Source organism: Stenella coeruleoalba, assembly GCF_951394435.1.
Source record: "Stenella coeruleoalba genome assembly, chromosome: 9".
NCBI lineage: Eukaryota > Metazoa > Chordata > Mammalia > Artiodactyla > Delphinidae > Stenella > Stenella coeruleoalba.
Window position 1 is genome coordinate 92,984,425 of NC_137155.1, and position 23,468 is coordinate 93,007,892.

Sequence of the window (23,468 nt, forward strand, 5' to 3'; positions counted from 1 at the left end):
CTCTTCCAATGAGAATACGCTCCTTCTGTTCAGGCAGTATCCTTCTTTCCTTCCTCTAACAGTCTCTGTCTTGTCAGCGTCTCTGAGCAAACACTTCTTCCTGATAAGTGTTCTTGGCAAAGGGAGCGGGTTGGGCAAGGAGGGGAAAGGAGTCTGTAGCCTCTGAAAGAGGAAGGTTCCCCCTAGAGGGATTCTAATACAGGGGAACGATTTTAGAAGAATTTAGAAAACAGAATACCTTAACACAGACTTACCCTTTCTCTGTGTCTGAATCTTCTTGAAATAGAGTGGAAAGATAATATAGTAAAATGTTAACAAATAAGAGTCTGGGTGAAGAGTATCTGTAAATTATTTATTTGTACTTTCCTTACAACATTTCTGCAAGTCTGAAATTGTCAAAATAAAAATTTTAAGAAAAGAAATTCATCTGAAGTCACTACTATTAGTGAGCAGGTCCTCGTGTGTCCCATTGGCCCCGTCACTGTCACACACTCTGCTCAGTCCCCTTTATGATAGACTCCTCCTCTCTGGCCCCAACCGCTCACCTTCCAGACCATATGTTACGTGAAGGTGGTGACTATTCAGTATTTCTTGAGCATGGCACTTCACTGGATACAGGGAGTGGGGTGAGGGTGAACAATACTGAAGTCTTACTATCAAGGAATCTTTATTGCATATCACATTTAAAGTTTTCCTTTTATTATACTTTCCTTACTGTGAAGGCTACATGTGCTCATTACAAAAAATGGTTAGAAAACACTGGCAAGGAAAACTGAGAAAATAAAAACATTCATATTACTTTACACATTTAGCTATAGTTATTGTTAACTTTTCTGGATGTGTACACTTTCTAGATGAGTAAGTATGTAAGAAGATAGGTAGGTAGATAGATAGATAGATACTGGGTCATTTAGAAAATTGGGATGATATTGTATATATTATTTTGTAATATAGGTTCTATAGGTTAAGCTAACACTATATTATAGATATCCCTTCAAGTCAAAATATAGATTTTGATGATATATTATTATTACATATACATATATATGATTTATTCAACATTTGGACAATTGTGATTCTTCTAGTAAAGAGTAGTGGGTAAGAACAAAGGTTTTAAGTTAGTCTTGGGTTTGATTCCTGGCTCTGCCATTTACTAGCTGGATGTCTTTGACTAAGTTACTTCATCTCTTTAAGCTTCCATTTCTTTGTCTCTAAATAGGAGTAATTATAGTAAAACTTCATAAAGGTTTGTTGTGGAAATTAGCAAGAAAATGCTTACAAGTTTATTAGCATGCTACCTGGTACCTTGACTATAAATTCTTAGTATTCTAGCTCTTTTTCTGGCACAGCAAATGTACACTGAACACCCAAGCACAAGCATCTTTGTACACACCCTAAATAATTTTCTTAAGCTAAGTGCTCAGAAACGTAAGTGTTGGATCATGGACGTGCATATTTTGAGGGCTTTGATATTAATGCTGCCTTTTATTTTACTTGGATAATCCTCCAAGTTTGTTTTTTTTTTAAATCTTATCAAACTTCATTTCCTCTGGTCACAGTTTAATTACTTGCAGACCCTGGGTTGCTGTCCAGAAGGACTCCACGTATTTATTGGATACCAGTTACGCTCACTCCATCACTCTGTTGGACACAATAGGGTTCAGAGGCTTGGTTGTTAATATTGAGGAACTTTTTGAATAGTAGAGGAGAGACTTTCTGATTAAACCTTACCAATAAAATAAATACACTTGGATAGCAGATGAATTTTCTACTTCAACAAAAAAGTAAAACAAATCCTTCAAATACGATCAAAAAGGGAGAAAATGTAATAGTACAAAGGGATGATTATAGAGGATCTGGGGAGGTGTTGTGACTAATGCACTGTGGGAAACTTCTGCCTCTTATAAGCAAGTCTAAAGAAAGATTCAAATTCTTATTCAAGGCTTTTGGAGTCCAGTGATTTCTTTAAACTTGATAATATCAGAAAACTTGCTACAGAAAGTCAGCAGTCTGCAGTGGCAATCAGAAATGCCACTGTGGGATTTCTGGAGCTGAAGTCAATGGCATTCAGAGTCCATCTCTGTTGCTTTGGAAAACTCATCAGAAAGGACATTCTAGTCACACAACTGTAAAGAAAATACCCGTAATTTTTTCTGGGAAAAGAGACAAGAGCACTGTAATTCTCAACCAGGTGTTGTAGACTGAGGTATAAGATTCTCTGCTTAGAGAGTCAAATTAGACATCTTCTTCTCTAGACTAAGCCCTAAAAATAAAGAACATCTTTCTCAAAGAGAAAAACTTAGTTCAATGGGTATAGACTTTCGGTTTTACGAAATGGATAGAGCCATGGAGATGGATGGTAGTGATGATTGTGCAACACGAATGTAGTTAATACTGCTGAATTGTACATTTAAAGATGGTTAAGATGGTAAATTTTATGTTATGTATATTTACCACAATTCTAAAAAATGAAAAACATAGCAAAGCTGAGATTTGACTTTGATAGTCTTCAAGTAATATGAAAATGCTAAGTTTTTAGGAAGTGTATTATGTAGTGTTATAATTGTCCTACTGAGACAGTGGAGTCTGCTGTAAACTGTAATTACCAGAGAGTTAAGGGAGATGAAGATCATGCCCACAGTTGTTCTTGGAAAAAATTTGTAGGGGACACCTAGTATATGGTTAAACAAGGCTTCTAGGTGTACTGTGGGTGTGTTGTGGGGAAAACAGCTTGTGTGTGTGTGTGTGTGTGTGTGTGTGTGTGTGTGAATTGAAGTGGATAGTCAAGAACTCTTCTGAGGAAGAGCAAAAATAGGGACAATGTAGTTTTCCTTACGCCATCTTCCAGCATCCACTGTTGAAACTGACAGAGTCCGGCACCAAACAGATGGACTGCCTATTTTCAGAGTCACCTCCCTATGGTGACAATGGCAGCAACAACACCAGCTCGGTGGGCTGGTGAGACTTTGTGGCAGTAGGAACTGTGATTGACCTGTTTGGTTGATTAGCCGCCATGTGTATACTTGCAGGGAGATGTCTGAGAATGGAAACTTAGAAGAAGAACCGACATCCTGTGATTCATTGATCGGAGTTTTGGAGTGATACGAATATGAATATTTACAAAAAAGTTGTTATTTTGTACCTCAAGCACAGGAAGACTAATGCTGTCTCTTGAGCTTTATTATTAGGCATATATACATTTAAATGTATCTATTACAGGAATTCTTTCAAGACAGTTCATGAGAAAACTAGAAATTGAAAGAGACCTGATGTTTCCTTTTATCCCCAAAGTCAGAATTCCTGAAAGGATGGTCAGTTTTCACTGCCTCTTCTGTCTTCCACTTACTCCTTACTCCCTCCAGTCTGAATTCCACCACAACCACATCCCCAAGTAATGACTCCTACTCAGTAGATTAAATGAACGCCATTTGGTCTTTATATTGCCTGATCTTGCAACAGGGGCCCATATCATGCTATGTTATATACTCTTTTTCTTGGCCTCCATGATTCTACATTCTCCTGGTTTTCCTTCTTTCTCTCTGCCCTCTCCTTTATTTACTTCTCCTCTGCCTATTCCTCAAATTCTATACTTTTCCCTCTTCTCCTTGTCTCATGATTTCAATCACCAAGTTCATGAAGATGATTCCCAAGTCTTTACCTGAGCCCCAGTCTCTAGTGAGCTTCAGATTGGTGTATCTTCTGACTAGTTTCACTTTTCACTGAGATGCTCCACAGACCGCGCAGTGTCGACATGCCCCCGAGTGTGTTAATTACCATCCTCTGCTAAAAACATGTTCATCCTCTTAAGTTCCCTATCTCTGAATGGGAAGACCATCTATTTAGTTGCCCAAATCATGAAATGAGGGTATTATCCTTAGCTTCTCTCTCTCTCCTCCTTCCCATTCAATCAAACTCCAAGTCATGATGATTCTGTCTCCTCAGAGCTTATCAAACCTGTCTTCTCCTCCACTTGCTCATTGCTACCCTGTATCCAGTCACCATCTGCTCTCTCCTGGACCTCCTCAACAATCTCTAAAGAAACCTCTCTGTCATAATCTGGCTTTAACAGTTTTCCACTCTTCAGTCAGAATGATCTTTCTAAAATGCAGACTTGGTCATATCATTCCCTTGATGAAATATTTTAGTAACTTTCCATTGCTCTTAGGATCAGTTTTGGGCTCCTTAACATGGTCTGTGGGTCTTTGCATGTTCAGTTTTTCAGCAGATGTTGTTGAGTGCTTACCATGTGCCAGAGACTCTGCTAGGCACTTGGAATATAGGTTCTGGTTTTTCAGTACATCTTACGACACTATATCTGCCAGCCCCCTAGCACTGTCTGCTGGCAACATTAAACTGTTGGTTCTTCATACACTCTCTTTTGGATTCAAGTCTTCACTTATTCACCTGACACATATTTATTGAGCATGTAGTATGTACAAAGCACTAATAGAACCACCTCCCCTTTCCCAAGCACATATATGTTCCTGTATGCTCTCTCTTTTTTTTTTTTTGATGGGGACCATTTTTTTAAAGTCTTTATTGAATTTGTTACAATACTGCTTCTGTTTTATATTTTGGTTTTTTGGCCGTGAGGCATGTGGGATCCTATCTCCCTGACCAGGGATCGAACCTGCACCCCCTGCATTGGAAGGTGAAGTCTCCACCACCAGACTGCCAGGCAAGTCCTATATTCCTGTATACTCTCTTTAACTAGATAATTCTGACTCATCCTTTGGGTCTCAGGTTAAATGTTAACTTTTTTCAGGAAAATTTTCCTGCCAGTTCTCCTTCCCTGCCCCAGTTGGCTCTAGGTGCCCCTTATCTGTGGTCTCATGATATGGTCTCATATTTTATCCTTGAGGGGAAAGTGCTCTTGTTTGCTTTCCCTCCTAGATTCTATGAAATCGTGGAAGCAGGGCTGAGTCTGTCTCCATCCCTGCTGTAACTGCAGCTGATCCATAGTGCTTAGAGCACAGCAGCATGACAGGAGGCTTCTAGGTTTGTTGGAGTTTTGCAACTTATGTATTTGTAGGGTCCGCAAAATATTCCTAATCAGTTAAAAATTTGTGTTGTATTCTTCATGTTAATGAACACATTTGCTATTGTAGTTTTCAATAAGGAAACTTTAAGTGCTAGACCATTTCTGAAGATAATAATTCCCGATTAGAAAGCTTCGTATCTTAAATAACCACCCTGGAGTATGAATTATGACTCTAGTACTTCAGATGGTAGCTAACCGCCCCCTTTGTGATAGAGTTAATTTATATTCACATACATATCACCACTACTGTGTTATTTTAATGTACATTACCACTCAGACAAGGTGACAATCCAGAATGCACAGAATAAGCCTGCTTTGGGAATAACTAGAAGGACCCCCTAGGAGAGCTCTATGATATATACCCTAATCTGAAGAGTTAGGGCCTGGAGGTGAGGTGTGGCTGGGGAGCTTGGAGAGGGGATGCTTTAGAGCCTGTGGGAAGGCTGTCAGGTTCTAGCGCAGGGATCCTAGGGAGATGCTCACACTTGGCTTTCACGCTGTGCAGTGGCTCATTGAATAAATTAGAAGTCCTTCTGCTGAGGACAGTCATTCAGTTGGGTAGGGAGGACATGACTTCATTTCTGTCAAGCTGCCACAGCACCAGGCAGAAGAAACACTATGTTCAGTGATCAGACTTTCTGCTCAGCTTGTCTGTAGCCTGGCAAAACAGAACCAGAGAAAATAAAATACTTCCCCCATCTTCCTTCATCAAATCTTACAATATTTAACGCTTCCAACATCTGTCAGGTCCCATCACAACTTCAAATGTGGGGTAAAAGACTCACTAACCTCCTACTTCAAAGTTTAATATATAGAAAAAAAAAAATCAATGGATGTGTGAGAATATAATAACTTAAAATAAGGTGAGCATTATGAAAAAAAAAGATCCAATGCCTGTCTGTGAAATAAAGTCATTATAAGTCATAGGAAATGTTAGAAAACATCTCACTTATATTTTCATTCAGAGTTTAGAGAACACTGATTTTGTAAAAAGAATATGACCTAATATAATGAAATTAAAAAACAAATGCTTCAAGATTTAATTATTGATTAAAAAAAAATCAGTGGAGGGAAGAGGTCTGAATAGCAGATTAGATGCTCCAGAAAAAAATGAGAATATTTGAAGATATTACTAAAATATTAATTCAGAATTCATAGAAAAAAGGAAAAAAGAAATGTGATTAGAGGAGAGAGAAAGAGATGTGATGTCAGATCTAGCAGGTCATTTACATATGCTGTGGTTTGCAGAAGAGAAAACACGAAAACTTAATAAACAGCAGTAATAACCAAAGAAATTGTGGAAGAAAATGTAATTGAAAAGGCTGAAAGTCAGGCAAAATCAATGAAATTAGATTCAAACCTGCATAATTCTGGTGATTTGTTTTAATTTAAAAAAGTAGGTAAAATATATTCCAGAGGCTTCTAGGTGGAAAAACCTAAGAAGGAGGTAAAACACTATTCTTCGGATTTTTGTTTAAAAATTCTAAATCCCAGAAGACCATAAATTGATATCTAAAGTTCTGATGGAGAAACATTGTGATCTAGGAACTAATAAGTCAAGTGCAATACAGAGTTTGACTTGTAATTGCTCATGGGCTGTGGCTGTTCGACCTCCACCCAGCCCCCACTCTCTCCATACTGGGAGCTCTCAGAGCCTCTTTGTGGTCTCCAGACTATAGGCCTAACAGACAGGAAGCTTAGTAAGATGAAAGAGTCTACCCTTCTCTCTAGTTTGGAAACTCAGCAACTTTCAGGAGGATTCTGCAGGGCTATGTGCACCAGTAGATAATAGTCCCGCATTACATTCTGAGTTATTCAGCCTAAATAGCACCTTCTTAGGAGTTTATCTCACGGTTCTTTGTCTCAGTTCCTCATTTCTTTTCTGCTCAAACAGAAAAATACTCTCTCATATCCCGTTAGGGAGAGGCTGCAAATTGGTAGCAGAGGTTACAAACTGGTGGCCCACAGATTGCAGCTATATTCTGTTTGATCTGTTAAACAGAAAGAAATTTGAATTAACATTTTGAAGCTTTGGAGATTTCAATAGCTATCCAGGTATCTAGAAGATCTGACACTGCTGAAAACACATTCCTTCCGGGCAGTAGTTTGTTGGAGCAGGGGCCAGGGCTCCCTCCGTCTGCCTCCTATCTCACCATCTCACTGGAAGGAATCCAATTACTGTACAAGCTATTATCATGTTTACATAGCTATTTTTTTTTCCTGGAGTAGAGCAAGAGTTGTTTAAAGTCTATTGAAAGAGGGAAAACAAAAAGTAGAATGAAGAGTCTATATGCTTTCAGAAAAATGGGAGAGAACATCTTTCTTTGCAAAAAGTAAACAATATTTTATGTATTGAAAATGCAAAATGTGTCTTCACCAAAAAATAAAACTTAAATACAGTTATAAAACAAATTAAAGAACAGCTGCTCTATAGAAAAGACATATGATGAAAACTCAATTAACTGAAAGAAAGAACTAGATTTTCCACGATTAATTTCTGAATGAAAATAGAACGTTTCCCAAATGCTTTTGTGGAAAAGAGGCCATAAAATCCTTTACAGCCAATGAATTTCTTAAAGATTGTCTACGAAGTGAAGGAGAAATTATATGACTTCAACAGAATCAAGCATTCATGAATATATTATAGCCAGAAGTACTGTTGCTTAGAATATTGCCTGAGCACTTGCTGGAGAGGAATTAATCTGTGGTGTTTTATAATTGCAGCAGATGAAAGCAAGGGTATAAATAATCATTACAAGTAGCTAGCTATATTTACTTGTGATATTGATTGAAAAGGTTATGCAACCAATGCATTTATTAAAATGGTACCCATGATATCTGCAACTTCAAGAAATGATCTATATCTGTGTACTAAGAAAAGCTTTGATATTTTACTATAGAAAGTTCAAATTAGTAAGCGTGACTAGGGGGAAATTCTGTGATGGTAGGTGTTAAAGTCAGACTTATTACTGAATTTAAACCACTGTGGCAACATTTCATAATGGCAAAGAGCTGAAACCTGCTCATTGCATCATTCGTCAAGAAACCCACTGTGCTAAAGTATTCATGGATGTGGTAATTAAAGCCGTGTACCAGACACGCTTGAAAGGTCTGGAACTACAGAAAAAACAGGGCTTTGTGTGAATAGGATTCACCACACGATAGTCTGTTGTACTCCATGCATCTACCAAGCGACATTAGAAATTAACGAAGGAGCATATACACTGAGATTTAAAATATACCATATTTCACTGACTCTGAGAAACACATTTTTTTTCTCATTATGACATCTCTGGATTTAGGATATATCATAGTTACTGATAAGAAAGCATTGTTTAATTGACAGCTTTGAATTTTTCTTCTTTAGTAGTGTGTAAAATAAGGATGTATCTTAACAATTGATGCTATTTTAGATTCTATGAAATATGATGGTAAGAAAGTACCGTAAATTTAAGCCATTAAAGTTTTAAACTTTGATAAACTAGATAAATCACTACACAAATATAACTTATCAAAGTGGACTCATGAGAAGAAAACTTGAAGTGTCTTTGCTAACAGATGGCCTTAAGATTTTGGAAATTGTAAAGCAAAACTGCAAGAAAATGTTTTTTAAACGTGGCAATTTCTGTGTTAATGATTTCTGTGAAATCATTTTTGAGGAACACTATTCCTTGGCTTCTTGAATTGGCCAGATACACAATTATAAAGGTAAGACCTGCAGATTTTGTGGTGATGGCTGGTGTAAACAGCGAATTAACTGCAGTGGAGGTACATTAAGCCACAAATTTCATCATTTTGTTTGGTGATGAATATTGTGTGTAATTCTGCCAAAGTTAAACCTCAGAGATCTTTCCCCCTCCTTCTGAGTGAAGAAATACACCTTTCCTTTATACGTTTTTATAGTAATGTGGCTTATAAACCAGTGGTTTACAAACTCAAATGCCTATAGGTACTTGACAATGAATATACTGAATGAAGTTAACCAAGCATAAGACAAACACTTGCCAGAACTATATGAAACTTTTTATTTTTACTCAACTGAACACATAACACAAATGTATGATATTGGAGACAATATTTTAAATTCATTGAAAAAATACAAATTGAACGTTAGAAACGTTTAATTGTTACATGTCTTTGATTTGGAACTAAAAACTTATTTTCTTTTGTGGATTGCCATTTCAGGTTAATATTGTGCATTGAGATGTAAAGTACAGAATTTATCCTTGAATCCTGTTAACTAGGAGCCATATTTAACTGCATTCTGCTTCATAAATGGAAAATAGTTCTTTTTAAGTGTAGGTTCTTCTAAATACGAATAGAACATTTGCCCAATAATTTTGAAATTGGAGAACATATATTGAAAATTAATTTTTTATAGGCTCAGAAATTTATTTCATGTCATCTGTTTCATTTCTGAAAACTAATTTTGGCACAGAAAGTGAACTAGGTTATTTAGTGCTAAGTAAATTTTCCCAAATCAGACTTTTTGTAGGACAGAGTGAATCTAATTATACAGCGGTGTGCCTCCAGGTAAATGCCCCAGCAACAACATATTCAAAGTACTTAGGTGACGTGTAATATCAAGTCTCTGATGCAGTATTTTAAAAACTATATCATGTAATATTTCAGGTGTACAAAAAAGGATAAAGAATGATATAATAAACACCCATCTCCTAATCCAAGAAATGAAACATTACAGTCTAACTGAAACCCTTTGTACTACGCACCAGTCACATCCCCCTCTTCCCTTCATGGGTTATGTATTATCATTGTATCATGAATCTTTTGGTTGCAAGTGAAAAATTCAATTCAAACTAATTTAGGCAAAAGTGGTATGTGTTGGCTCATGGCATATAATAAAGGATTGTACAATGAAACCAAAGCAGGCAAAGGATATAGCTGAACCTCTGGAACATCAAGAACCAAATAAAACTAGGTCTTGCCATATCTACCTCTTGTCTCTGCTCGTTTCCTCTTGTGATAGGAAATATGGCAGGAAGCATAGCCAGGAGAAGCTGCTGTATTTCATGTCTTACACATTTTTCTTGGATCGAGTTAGAAAAATCCCAAAGGTAGACATTGGTGGGACTAGAAAAGACCCAGCAAATATAGTCAGGGGCAGGATCATGGTAAACATCCTAACTGGGGCATGAGGAGCAGTTACCCCTAGGTGGATGTGGTGGTTCTCAGAAGAAAGAGGTGCTGGGAAGGCGCGCACACACACACGCACGCACGCACGCGCGCGCGCGCACACACGCATCTGGCCTATTCCAATGATTCTCATTACTTCTTGCCCACTTACTGCTGCCAGAAATTTATGGCCTCCAACCTTACCAACATTTTCCCTCTACCTTTATAACCCAATTAAAAATTTATATTTTCCAGACTAGCTGCTCTTCTGATGACCATATGTCTATTTCTAGTTCTGTCCTTGAATCTGAATTTTAGCTTCATTTCCAAGGCTCTGCTGGTGTTTTCCAGCTAGGTGACATGATGTCAGTCCAGTTGCAATAAGTTCCAAACCACATTTACCATTTTCCACAAACTTAATCCAACTTCCTTCTTCAACTTCTTTATTTTTGTTAGTCATTATATTAAAATGACTTTCACCTCCAAAACTTTCACCTCCTCCCCTTCAAATCAATATTAGAAAACACTATCAGACAAAACTTTATAAAATCACTGCTATGATCATGTCTCTTCCCTATTTAAGGTTTTGTTATGACCATTAACATGAAGACTCAGCTCTTGAGCTTGGCTCTACAATCTGACCTTGACCTACCTGTACAGAATATACTATGCTTATTCTCACTTCTACCCCTTTGTTTATGTCATTTCACTTAAATTGTGATCTGAACTCTGGTCACACATTTTGTTTATGCCAAAAATTTTGACACTGAATTACATACAGCCTCTTGTCACCACTTAAATGTTCCCTATATGATGGTGTGTATTCCCCCAAGTAAATGGAAGATTCTACACTAAACAGAATATGTTTTATTATTTTTTGCATCACCCTTAGATCTTAACGTTGAAATTTCTAAGTTTATTCAATTGCAGCTCCCCTGCTATTCTTCATCTCTCCTTCTCTACCTTTTGCAAGATATTTCTTGCAAAATGCGTGAGGATAATAAAGTTCAAGGGAGAAACACGTTGATAAATTTTTTATTAAGAACACTTTAAATATGGCGAGTATGCCCTGCAGGTCCTTTTTCCTAGGAGAAGAGAGTAGCTCATTTCTGGACTTGGTGCTTAGTGGTGGTCTAGGATCATAGGGATGTGTGAGACTACTTTTGGGAAAGGTCTGGCACTCCACTTATTAAATTAGGAGTTTGAGATTAACATATACACACTACTATATATAAAATAGATAACCAGCAAGCATCTACTGTATAGCACAGGGAACCATACTCAATATTCTGTAATAACCTATAAGGGAAAATAATCTGAAAAAGAATATATATAATTGAATATAATGTATATATTCAATTATATATATATCACTTTGAATCACTTTGCTGTACACTGAAACTAACACAACATTGTAAATCAACTATATTTAATTAAAAAATTTTAAAAAGAGAAAAAAAATTTTGTTGTTTGAGAGAGCAAAGAAAAAAAAAAGTTTCTTGAGGGCAGTATCCAGAGGAGTCGTATGGAGAAATATGGCTCATAATTTCTCTAATGAAAAATATCAACTCATAGACTGAACAGAATCAGCAAACTCCAGACAGATTTTATAAAAAGAAACTCACATCTAGGCACGTAATGTCAAATTTCTGTAAACTAAATTAAGCATCTTAAAAACAGCTATAGGAAACTAGCACATGTCTATTAATTCACTGCCCTGAGCCCTCAGCCATTCTCATAGTACCTGAATCAAAAAAAGAAAGCTACCGAGAGATCAAGTGGAATAAAAGCATCAGAAAAGACCTTCGGGGGGCAAATTATGGCTTTACACTCAGCATCAACAGAGCGGTCTATCCTATATAAAAAAGGAATATTGAAAAGCTTCTGCACAGCAAAGGAAACAATCAACACAATGAAAAGGCAACCTACCAACCGGGAGAAAATATTTCCAAACTATATATCTCATAAGGAGTTACTATCCTAAACGTTTAAGGAACACACACAACTCAATAGCAAAAAAACAATTCAATTAAAAAATGGGCAAAGGACTTGAATAGACATTGTTCCAAAGAAGACACACAAGTGTCCAAAAAGTATATGAACAGGTGCTCAAGATCACTAATCATGAGGGAAATTCAAGTCAAAACCACAATGAGATATCACAGCACACCTGTTAGAATGGCTATTATCAAAACAAGAGATAACAAATGCTAATGAAGATGTGGAGAAAAAGATCCTTTGCACACTGTTGATGGGAATGCAAATTGGTGTAGCCACTATGGAAAACAGTATGGAGGTTCCTTGAAAAGTTAAAAATAGGACTACCATATGATCCAGCAATCCTGCTTCTGGGTATATATTCCGAAGGAAATGAAATCAGTATATCAGAGAGAGGTGGTCATTTCTATGGTCATTGCAGCATTATTCACAACAACCAAGATGTGGAAACAACCTAAGATGAATGCATAAGGAAGATGGATGTGTGTATACACACACACACACACACACACACACACACACACATATATAATATGGAATATTACTCAGCTGTGAGAAAGAAGGCAAATCTTGCCATTTGCAACAACATAGATGAACCTAAGGGACATTATATTACTAAATAAAATAAGCCAGACAGAGAAAAACAAGTACTACATGATCTCACTTATTTTGAAATCTAAAATCATCAAATTCAGAAACAGAGAGTAGAATAGAGGTTGCCAGGGGATGGGGCATGGGGGAAATAAGGATATGTTGGTCAAAAGGTACAGATTCTCAGTTATAAGATGAATAAGTTCTTGGGATCTAATGTATAGCATGGTGACTATATTTAGCAATACTATATTGTATACTTTAAAGTTGTTATGAGAATAAAGATTTAGTGTTCTCACTGTAACTATAACAACAACAACAAAATGGTAATTATGTGAGTGAAGAATGTGTTAACTAATCTTATTGTAGTAAACATTTTGCAATATATATGTGAAATCAAATCGTTACATTGTACGCTGTAAACTTACAGACATTATATATTAATTATATCTCAATAAAGCTGGGGGGAAATGCAATGTATTGAAATATGTGGGGATGTGGCAAAATGTGTTTAGCAGGAAACTTAAAGCTTAAAGCTTTAAATGTTTATATTAGAACAGAAAAAAAGACTTAAAATCAATTATCTAATTCTCTAACTTAAGAAGCTAAATCAGGAAGAGAAATTAAACCTAAAAAGTAGAGGAAGGAAATAATAAAAAAATAGGTAGAAGAAAATAAAAGAAATAGAGGAAATAAATGAAACCAAAAGGTGATTTCTTGGAATTATCAATAAATTGATAAATCTCTACCTAGAGTGATGAATTAAAAAGAGATAACAAAAGTTATCTAAATTGGGAATGAAAGAGGGAATAGCAAAGCAGATACTATAGACATTAAGATGATAATAAAGAGATATGATCAAATTTATGGCAAAACATTTACAAACTTAGATGAAAGAGACAAATTCCTTTAAAAGCACAACTTACAAAAATAGACACAAGAAGAAATAGACAATCTTATTAATACTGTATCTATTAAGTAAATTGTAATTATTATAATTAAAAAACGCTTCCTGAATAGGAAATTTCAGGCCCAAATGACTTCTCTGGTGAATGCTATCAAATATTTAAGGAAGGAATAATACCAATTTTACAAAATCCTAAAGAAAATAAAGACAGAGGAAACATTTCTCAATTTATGTTATGAGGCCAGAATAACCTTGATACCAAACTTAACAAAGATATTTAAAAGAAAAAAAGAAAACTAGAAGTTAGTATTTCTCATGAAAATAGATGCAAAGATTCTTTTTTTCTTTTTTAAATTTACAAAAGCAGAGAAAATTTTTATTTATGTTTGAGGTCTGTAGTGCTTTTGGTATTGAATATTAAGAGCAGTAGCAGTTAAAACAATAACAATGAAGCAAAGTCAAGCAGGAAAATGGAGACTTCAGTACCCTTCTCCATGCCTCTCTAAGAGATATGGAACTTTTGCTGAATAGAAGCCAGAAAGCCATTTCTGGGTTAAAAAGACATTACTGCAAAGCTTTATGAGGTGCAGGGTTAGGACAATATTCTAGGTCTCTAGTTAGTACTGTATTTTTCACATTTCAGACCTATACACAAAGAATATAGTATTTTCAGAGACAGAAGTGAATATAATTTGGACCGTCATACCCTCAGTGAAGTGTAGAACCTCTAGACCAACAGGTACGTTTCATTTCAAAAATAGTATTATAGTTTTTCTCTAGGAAAAAAAACGACTATTACTCAGTTGAAATATAATAATCAATTTCAACTTTTCCAGGAATATATTTCCCCACACAAAGAGAAATGACCCAACGGGAAAGCAGGAAAATTTAGGAAAAATAATGTGATAAATAACAACTAAATACTAGAAATTTAACTAAATGTTTTACACAGCAACCAGATCTTCAGACCAAAGTCTGAGTGAAATAGTAAAGTCAGAGAAATATTCTTCCAGTCATCATTTGAAGATAAAACTAGATCTAGGGAAATCCACTCATACAAATTCTAATACCAGACTTAAGTAGACCTCGCTTTTAAAAGAACGAGGAAGTGGAAAACAAAACAAAGGAATACAAAATTAAAAAAATAAAAAGTACCCCAGAGGAACTATTAAATATTCTTTAACATCAAGCAAACAGCTGCTGAGGCACTCATAACTTCTCTTCAGAAATCACTGATGTAATATATCATGTCAACACAACAGAGGATACAGTAATATTTAACTCAGTCGTTGCTGAAAGGATGTTAAAAATAATTCTTATTCTTTACAAAATATTTTAGAAAACTAGAAATATCAGTGATTCTTTTTAAGTTCAAGGTGGCACATGAGAAATTTGATAAAATATCTCCCTTCTACACAAAACCCATTAAAATGATATATACATATTTTTTTTTTTTTTTTTTTTTTTTTTTTTTTTTGCGGTACGCGGGCCTCTCACTGCTGTGGCCTCTCCCGTTGTTGCGGAGCACAGGCTCCGGACGCGCAGGCTCAGCGGCCATGGCTCACGGGCCCAGCCGCTCTGCGGCATGTGGGATCTTCCCGGACCGGGGCACGAACCCGTGTCCCCTGCATCGGCAGGCGGACTCTCAACCACTGCGCCACCAGGGAAGCCCTATACATATTTTTTAAATGAACAACTTCTTAGCCACACTCAAGTAAGAGAAGGTTTCATGAACCAGAATTGGAGAAGCATTTCTAAAAGAGTAAAACAAACTCAAAACCACCACAGAGTCTGCTGCTTTACTATCGTGAAGCGGGAACTAGGGCTGTGTTTCTTGGAAACAAATTCTGATATGTCTCTGCCCAGCAGACAAATCTAAAGCTAAGTCATCTTCAAGGTTAGTATCTACACAATTGTGAAGCCACTACACTAGGAGAAATTCCTGCCACAGAGTGTGGAAAGAATTCCTGTACAAACAGCTAAGAATGACAAAACTGCTAAGTAACACCAATGTCTTTACAGAAACACAGATAAACTCAACCACCAAAGGAACATATAACCTAGGAATTAAAGGTCATAATGCAGCCTAAAAAGGATTTTAAAGTAATATTTAATATTCTCAAAGAGCCAAAGGAGGTAACTTCTTCCAAAAACTAGCTTCAAAGAGTTAGAACCAAACATTATGATAAAGAACAGGTGCTTATGAAGAAGAACAAAATAAAAATTCTATTAATTAAAAAAATGTATTTTAATTAAAAAAACCAAAGGGATTAAAAAATGTGCTAGAAAACGGAGCTGAGAAACTTCCCTGAACATGTCCCAAAATACTGAAAATATTAAAGAAAAGTCAAAGACAAGAATAGGTCCAGAACCTAAATATTCAGCTAAAAGAAGTTTCAGAAGGAAAAAAGAGAGAGAATAGAGGGGAGATAATATTAAAGAAATATGACGAAGAATTTTCCTAAAGTGAAGAAAACATGACTCCTAAGATTAAAGGTTTCTCTGGCTACCAAGCAAGATTGAAAAACAAACAGAAGAACAAACACCCATAACTAGAAACAATAAAATGAAACTTAAGAAAATAATGGAAAGAAATTCACTTCTGAGGAGAAACTTTACATAGAAAAGAAAAATAAACTGCAAAGGGATGAGAAATAGAATAACATTAGTAATACTGTTTTTGAGAAGACAAAGTAGCAATATCTTCATGTAATTAAGATAAAATAAACTTGAATGTAGAATTCTATACTCAGCTAGCCTATTTTAGCTGGGCAAACAATTTTAGACATAGAGGATTCATAAAGTTTATAACCCACAGATTCTCTTTGAAAGGGCAAGTAACAAATATAGTCTACCAAGAATAAAAGTTGTTAATAGTACATACTAAGATAGATGCAAAGATTCTTAACAATATGTTAGCAAGTCAAATAGAGCAACATATAAAAATAATACATTATGACTAATTGGGACTTATCCCAGGAATGCAAGACTGATTTAACATGCAAAATTTTTTCAATATAAATCACTGTGTTAACAAAATAGAGGAGAGAAACCATTCCCTCGTTTCAATAAATTCAACCTCCATTGATAAAAATTCTTAGCATACTAGCAATAAAAATGGCCTTTCTTAATCTGATAAAGGAGATCTATAAGAGATCTACAGCTGATATTATACTCAATGGTGAAATAATGTTTTCTTTGTAAGATCAGGAAAGAGGCAGAATGTATACTCACATTGCTTCTAATCAAGATTGTACTGATGGTTCCAGCCAGTGAAATTAGTTAAATAAAGGCCATAAAGATTGAGAAGGGAGATATAAGTTCTCTTATTTGCTGATGGCATGATTGTTTCAGTATGAAATTTCAAAGAACCTACAAAAAACTATTGGCACTATTAAATTCATTTAGGAAAGTGACAAGATACATGGTTAATGTACAAAAATTTTATAAACTAGCAGCAAATAATTGAAATATGAAAATTTAAATACCCCATTTAACATTACTGTATGTAACATTATAAAATATTAAATACCTAGGGATAATTTAATCAAAAGACATGCAAGACCTCTACACTAAAAACTATAAAATATTGCTGAGAGAAATTATAGACAAATAAATGAAGAGCTATATCCTGTTCATAGATTGTTAGACTAAATATTTTTTTCCATTGTAGTTTATTACAAGATATTGAATATAGTTCCCTGTGCTATACTATAGTAGGGCCTTGTTGTTTATCTATTTTATATGTAGTAGTTTGTATTTGCTAATCCCAGACTCCTAATTTATCCCTCCCTGCCCCCTTTCCCCTTTGGTAACCATAAGTTTGTTTTCTATGTCTGTGAGTCTGTTCTGCTTTGTAAATAAGTTCATTTGTATCATTTTTTAAGATTCCACATATAAGTGATATCATATGATATTTGTCTTACCTTTCTGACTTACTTCACTTAGTATGATAATCTCTAGGTCAGTCCATGTTGCTGGAAATGGATTCTTTCTTATGACTGAGTAATATTCCATTGTATTTATATATATACCACATCTTATTTATCCATTCGTCTGTCAGTGGACATTTAGGTTGCTTCCATGTCTTGGCTATTGTAAATAGTGCTGCTGTGAACATTGGGGTTCGTGTATCTTTTTGAATTAGAGTTTTCATCTTTTCTGGATATATGTCTGGGAGTGGGATTGCTGGATCATATGGTAACTCTATTTTTAGTTTTTTACAGGCTGAATATTATATATATATATATATATATATATATATTTTAAGAACATACACACAAATGCTGCAGATCAATAAAATTCTACAAAGAAATAATAAAAAGACAACTGAATATTAAAAAAAGGGGCAAACAAGTCAAATAGTAGCTTTATAATAGAAGGTGTTCAAATGGCCATGGACCACATGAAAAGGTGCTCCATATTACTAGTTGTCAGGGAAATGCAAATTCAAACCACAACGAGATCGAGATACCATTCACCTCCACTAGAATGGCCCAAATTAAAAAAGACTGACAATACCAAATGTGGTGAAAATGTAGAACAGCTCTCCTACACTGTTGATGGGAGCATGAAATGCTAGAATCGCTCTGGAAAACTCCAGCAGTTTCTTGTAAAGCGAAATGTACACCAGCTTTATGACACAGTGATCCCACTCCTAATGGCCTGGGCATCGAGATTTTAAAAGCTCCCCGGGCAATTTTAATGTGAAGCCAAGAGTAGGGAGACCACTGTCTTGAGGAAAACCTAGGACAACTTTGGTGTCCACCAAGGAAAGGAAACCAGATGAAGGCACAAATTTTGCAGCCATTGGAGGTGGCAAAAAGGGTCATTTGGGAAAACTGAGAGGAGGGAGTGGAGTTATCAAGAACAGGTCCTGGGAGGAGGAAGCAGTACTCGGCAGCACCCACAGCCGGCAGAACCAGGCTGGGCTGGGTTGAAGCCCATAAAGATCTGTGTCTGGTATACCTTTCTCTCTGCTGAGCCATTTAGGATGTGATTTGAGGAAAGCCTTCCCGGCTAGATTCCTGGCAGGCAGGCAGAGAATGCCGGTCTCCACAAATAGGCCTTTTAGCGAGGCTATTTTGGTAGGTTCCCCAACTAGACTGACCGGTGCTTGGCACCAGGCAAAGCACTGTCCTCATGAGCAAGTGGAGTAGAGCCAGGAGACACACACAGGCACCCACTGAGCAAGTATCTACCCGTCTTTGTCTCCCACTCTAAAGCAGGTGAATGTACATTTCTGAATCAGTGCATTTTCAGGCAAAACGACCCATCCTCTGGTTCCTGTAGGCGTTTTCATGTAGTACCTCTTGAAGCTGAAGTGATGACACCTTTCTCTTCCAAGTTTGTCTTTTCATATCTGTGTTTCCATGAATATGTGGAGCTTGAGGAGGATAATATAATTGCCATAGTAGTGAATATGTTTAAATATTATATGCTAGCACCTATTTTTTTAAAAAAATATTTATTTATTTGGTGTGCCAGATCTTAGTTGCGGCTTGCGGGATCTAGTTCCCTGACCAGGGATCGAATCCAGGGCCCCTGCTTTGGGAGCGCGGAGTCTTAACCACTGGACCACCGGGGAAGTCCCACTAGCACTCATGTTAAGAAATAGCAGTCATGTGAAAAACCAAACATGCTATCTTGGGATTTAGATATCATTTCGTAAGAGGTGATTTCTCATGGTTTGGCTCATATCAAGCACTAGTAAGCTATAGTATACAAAGAATTTACACTGAGCACTTCACTTCTCTATTTTGTTCATTTTGTCAAGACACACCTAGACAACCAATGCCATTCTACTTGCCTAGGCCATGTGTAGAGCTTTAATTATTTTATTCTCCTGTGGGTGGGATCATGGATGTAAAGTAGAGAGACTTGGAGTTATACTTTAGAAAAGAAATTGGAATCGGTTTCTGAAGGCTTTATGAACAATCAGAGGCATAGTTATGAAGAGCCCGTTTCGTGTCCACTCTCAACATAGATCTGGCATCCTGGGATCTGCCTTGCGGTCCGCCCTTACCTTTAGGCTGCTCTGAGCCCGGAGCAGAATGGTCTCCACGGCTCTCTTCAGCTTGGCATTGCCTGAGATCAGGATGACTGTGTGCCCCGAGGGGCAGGCTGCCAGTATCCCTGCACAGACCATGACCCCGATCTTGTTGTGCCACAGCATCAGCAAAGGCACCGAGATGAAGCCAGCGCAGGACACCACATACAGGCAGAAGAAAGAGATGAGACCCGAGTGCTTTGATGTGGGCCTCCAGGCTGGGGTCCCGAGAGTCTCTGGTTTTGGCCCTCCTTGTCCTCATGTGCCTCCCCAGGGAGACAATCAGCACCCCAGAAGAAACCAGAAAAAGCAAGAAAGAAGGGGTGGACCCCAGGCTGCAGAAGAGGAAGGAATGAAAGAAATTGAGTTTTCTCAGTTTCTCAATTGAGTATTGTTATTCATGAGTAGCATGGTTGCAACTGAGAAGTGAGATCTATTGAAAAAGTCCCACAAATAGAGAACAGTGCAGACACAGGAGGAAAAAATAGCACCCAGGAGCATCTGGGGGATCTTCCTGGAGATCCAGCTTGCCAAGCGGAGGAGGAAGGTGTGAAAGAAATGGACAGTCCTGGAGCAGTAGAGGAGACTAAGGCAAGTGGTGAGCCAGAGGCCAGCTTGATTTACGAGCATCCAGAGCATGAGGGTGGTCTGGTAGCAGAGGCCCAGCGGGTCTTTTACCCACTGGAAGTGGGTAAGCTGGATGGCATCCAGAAAGAGCAGCCCGTGTAGGAAAGGCCAGGTGAGGCTGAGATTCAGCAGGACAAGATCACAGTTGCTCAGTGGCCACCTCCTCACCACGACCCAAAAATTCATCAAGAAAATGAAGGCATTGACCAGGATCCCTACTGCAAACTCCAGGACTGAAAAGAACAGAAATGCATTCCTGACTTCATAGGGCACAGTTACAGTGGCAGTCAGAGTCACCATGATGTCTCTTCTTACTTGGCTAATCTAAGACTCAAACACCGCCCAGCAGAGAAGGGTAAGTGTACATTCTGAGCCACGACCTTTCCTTTACAAGACATCCAGCTCTTGCTCTAGAGCTATCCCAGAGTGAGTGCATAAAACGTTCTGACAGTAAACTTAGAGGGATATTGTTGCTTTAGAATATCTCTTGGATACACACAAAGGCTCATCATAAGAGTAGAAGAGTGATGGTTCTATCTCTTGGGTGATGCAGAAGCTTTGAATAAACCCAGGTGTTTCTGTAACAACAGCCTTCCCAGAGGACCATGGCCTGGCATGAGGGATGCAAATAAGACAAGGTCTTGATTTCCCAAGCCCAGTTTTGCATGCCCATCTGGACCCACATGAGTGGAGAGGAGAGGATTTGCTTATGGGTTTTAAGGAAACTGGCAGCAGACAAAGCATATATTCTCTGTGAACTAGGCTTTGAGATGGTGCCTCTCTCCATTTGCATGCCTTCTATCACCCCTGAGGGTGACTGATCATAGACTATGTTTTTAATATGGACAAGTGCATGGTTCCTCCCCTGTATGACTAGTATGACTGCCATTGCCAAAGATTTCATTCAACCATCATTATTATGCCAGGTACTGTGCTTGGCAAGAGGAGTATTAACATGAACAAGGCCAGCATCTTGCTATGAAGGGGTAGGGGGTGGGTATCTGGCCTGGATCATTGCCGAAGCCTTACAACTGCTCTGTCTGCTTCCCACCCTCCCTCCCATACCCCACTTTCTACAAAGCAGCAATAGCGATCCTGTTAACATATAACTAAGATCATGTCATTGCTCTGTTCAAACCTTTCAGGGCCCCCCATCTCCTTCACCGTATCAGCCAAGTTTTCACAGTGCCCTAGAGGGTCCTGTGTACATAATCAGAGCCTCTGTCCCTTCTCAGATGTCCTCCTCTGAAGGGCGCTCTGTGTTCAGAGTGTGGGCTCTAGAGCCAGGCTCTTTCAGGTCAAGGCCTGGCTCTGCTGCTTCCTCTCTGTGAGAACTTGGCAAGTTATTGAACCCTCTTCGCTCATCTCATATGAAATAGAGATGACGAACAAAATAATGGCTACCTCAGAGGGTTGGGAGGATGACCCGAATTGACACATGTAACATGACTGGGATTATGCTTGGCACATGACGTCCAATCAATAAATGCTAGTTATAGAACTATCATATGATCCAGCAGTTCCTCTTCTGGGTATATATCCAAAGGGAATGCAAAAGGATCTCAAAGATATGTCCTCATTCCCATGTTCGTTGCAGCATTATTCACAATAGCCAAGATACGGCAACAACCCAAGGGTCCGTTAATGGATGAATGGATACGGTGGAATATTATTCAGGCATGAGAAAAAGGGAGTCCTGTGATTTGCGACAACATGGATGGACCATGAGGACATTGTGCGAAGTGAAATAAGCCGGACAGAGAAAGACAAATAGTGCGTGGTATCACTTCTACTGTATGTGGAATACGAGAAAAAGAGTCAAACATAGAAACAAAGAGTAAAACAGTGATTGCCAGTGGTTGGGAGGTGGGAGAAATAAGGAGAGGTTGGTAAAAGGGTACAAATAAAGTCTGAGGATCCAGTGTATAACATACAATGTATAACATTGAATTGTATTAATAAAATTTGCTTAGAGAGTAAAACTTAAATGTTCTCACCAAATATATATAGGTTTCACATGTAAGTGAAAACATACAATATTTGTTGTTCTCTGACTTATTTCGCTAAGCAGAATACTCTCCAGGTCCATCTATGTTGTTGCAAATTGCAAATTTTCATTCTTCTTTATGGCTGAGTAGTATTTCACACACACACACTCTCTCTCTCTCTATATATATATATACACACACACACACATCACATCTTCTTTATCCATTCATGTGTTGATGGGCACTTAGGTTGCTTTCATATCTTGGCTATTTTAAGAAAGTATGTACGTTTCTGAGAACAAAGTGAGCTTCCTGTTTGAACATCACTGAGCTGAGATTCCTCAGTCCCTGCAACCTCACTCTCCCTCACCTACTTAATTATCTAGATGCAAAGCAAAGGGGTGGAGGGGGAGAGACAGCAGGGCAGTCCCATGAGGCCTTGAGAAAGGAAGCCAAGACAACAGGAATTGTGAAGAAATGGCAGTTGATACGTGAAAGAGTGTATTCCTCAGGGAGAGAGATCATTTTAATTTAGATGGGAAAGTACGGCTAAACGACTTGAGATAAGAGAGGTAAATGAAAGAAACAATTTAATGTTAACGGGACAGACAGCTGACAGGAAACAGATGACTGGGATGGTGTTGTTCTGAAGTAGGGCCATGGTGACGATGGAGGATATTGCCCCCAGGAAGGTGCCAGGGTAGGAAGAAGCCCTGTGCTCTGATGGGTGAGACGAGGCCAGTGCTGCCTTGTAGCAGGTGAGACTGGAGGGGCTGGGCTCCTGACCAAGACTGTTTCTTTCACTTCTGTGAGAATTATAATATAAAGTGATCCATGATTGGCTTCTTCTCGTCTGGCACCTGCCCCCATTCCTACCTAGGGACTGGCTTCAGTTCTTACCCTGTGGTTAGACAGTTATGGAGGTGATCTTGGGTGGCCTCGGCCTGCAGTGGCTTGAAGCAAGGTCTCAGTTCCCTGACCAGAGATTGAAGTCAGGCCACAGCAGTGAGAGCGCTGAATCCTAGCCACTAGACCATGAGGGCCAGTGGCCAGTGAGAAGTCCCTGACTTGTCTGCTTTGTAGAAATAAATTTCAGCAAAGAAATGGAAAGTAGTGAAACAAGTAAAGTGTTTA

The 23,468-nt window shown here is 37.8% G+C and overlaps 2 protein-coding genes across 5 annotated transcripts in view; one reads left to right on the plus strand and one right to left on the minus strand.

The window, feature by feature from the left end:
- The window catches only part of MGAM (maltase-glucoamylase), a 138,330-nt gene that overhangs the window by 11,636 nt on the left and 103,226 nt on the right, over nucleotides 1–23,468 (plus strand). The window lies entirely within an intron of this gene.
- On the minus strand, nucleotides 19,648–20,646 carry TAS2R38 (taste 2 receptor member 38; the record flags this gene model as incomplete). Its single annotated transcript, XM_079932109.1, is given in 3 exon segments — nucleotides 19,648–19,909; nucleotides 19,911–20,098; nucleotides 20,101–20,646. Coding segments are annotated over 3 exon segments (996 nt in total).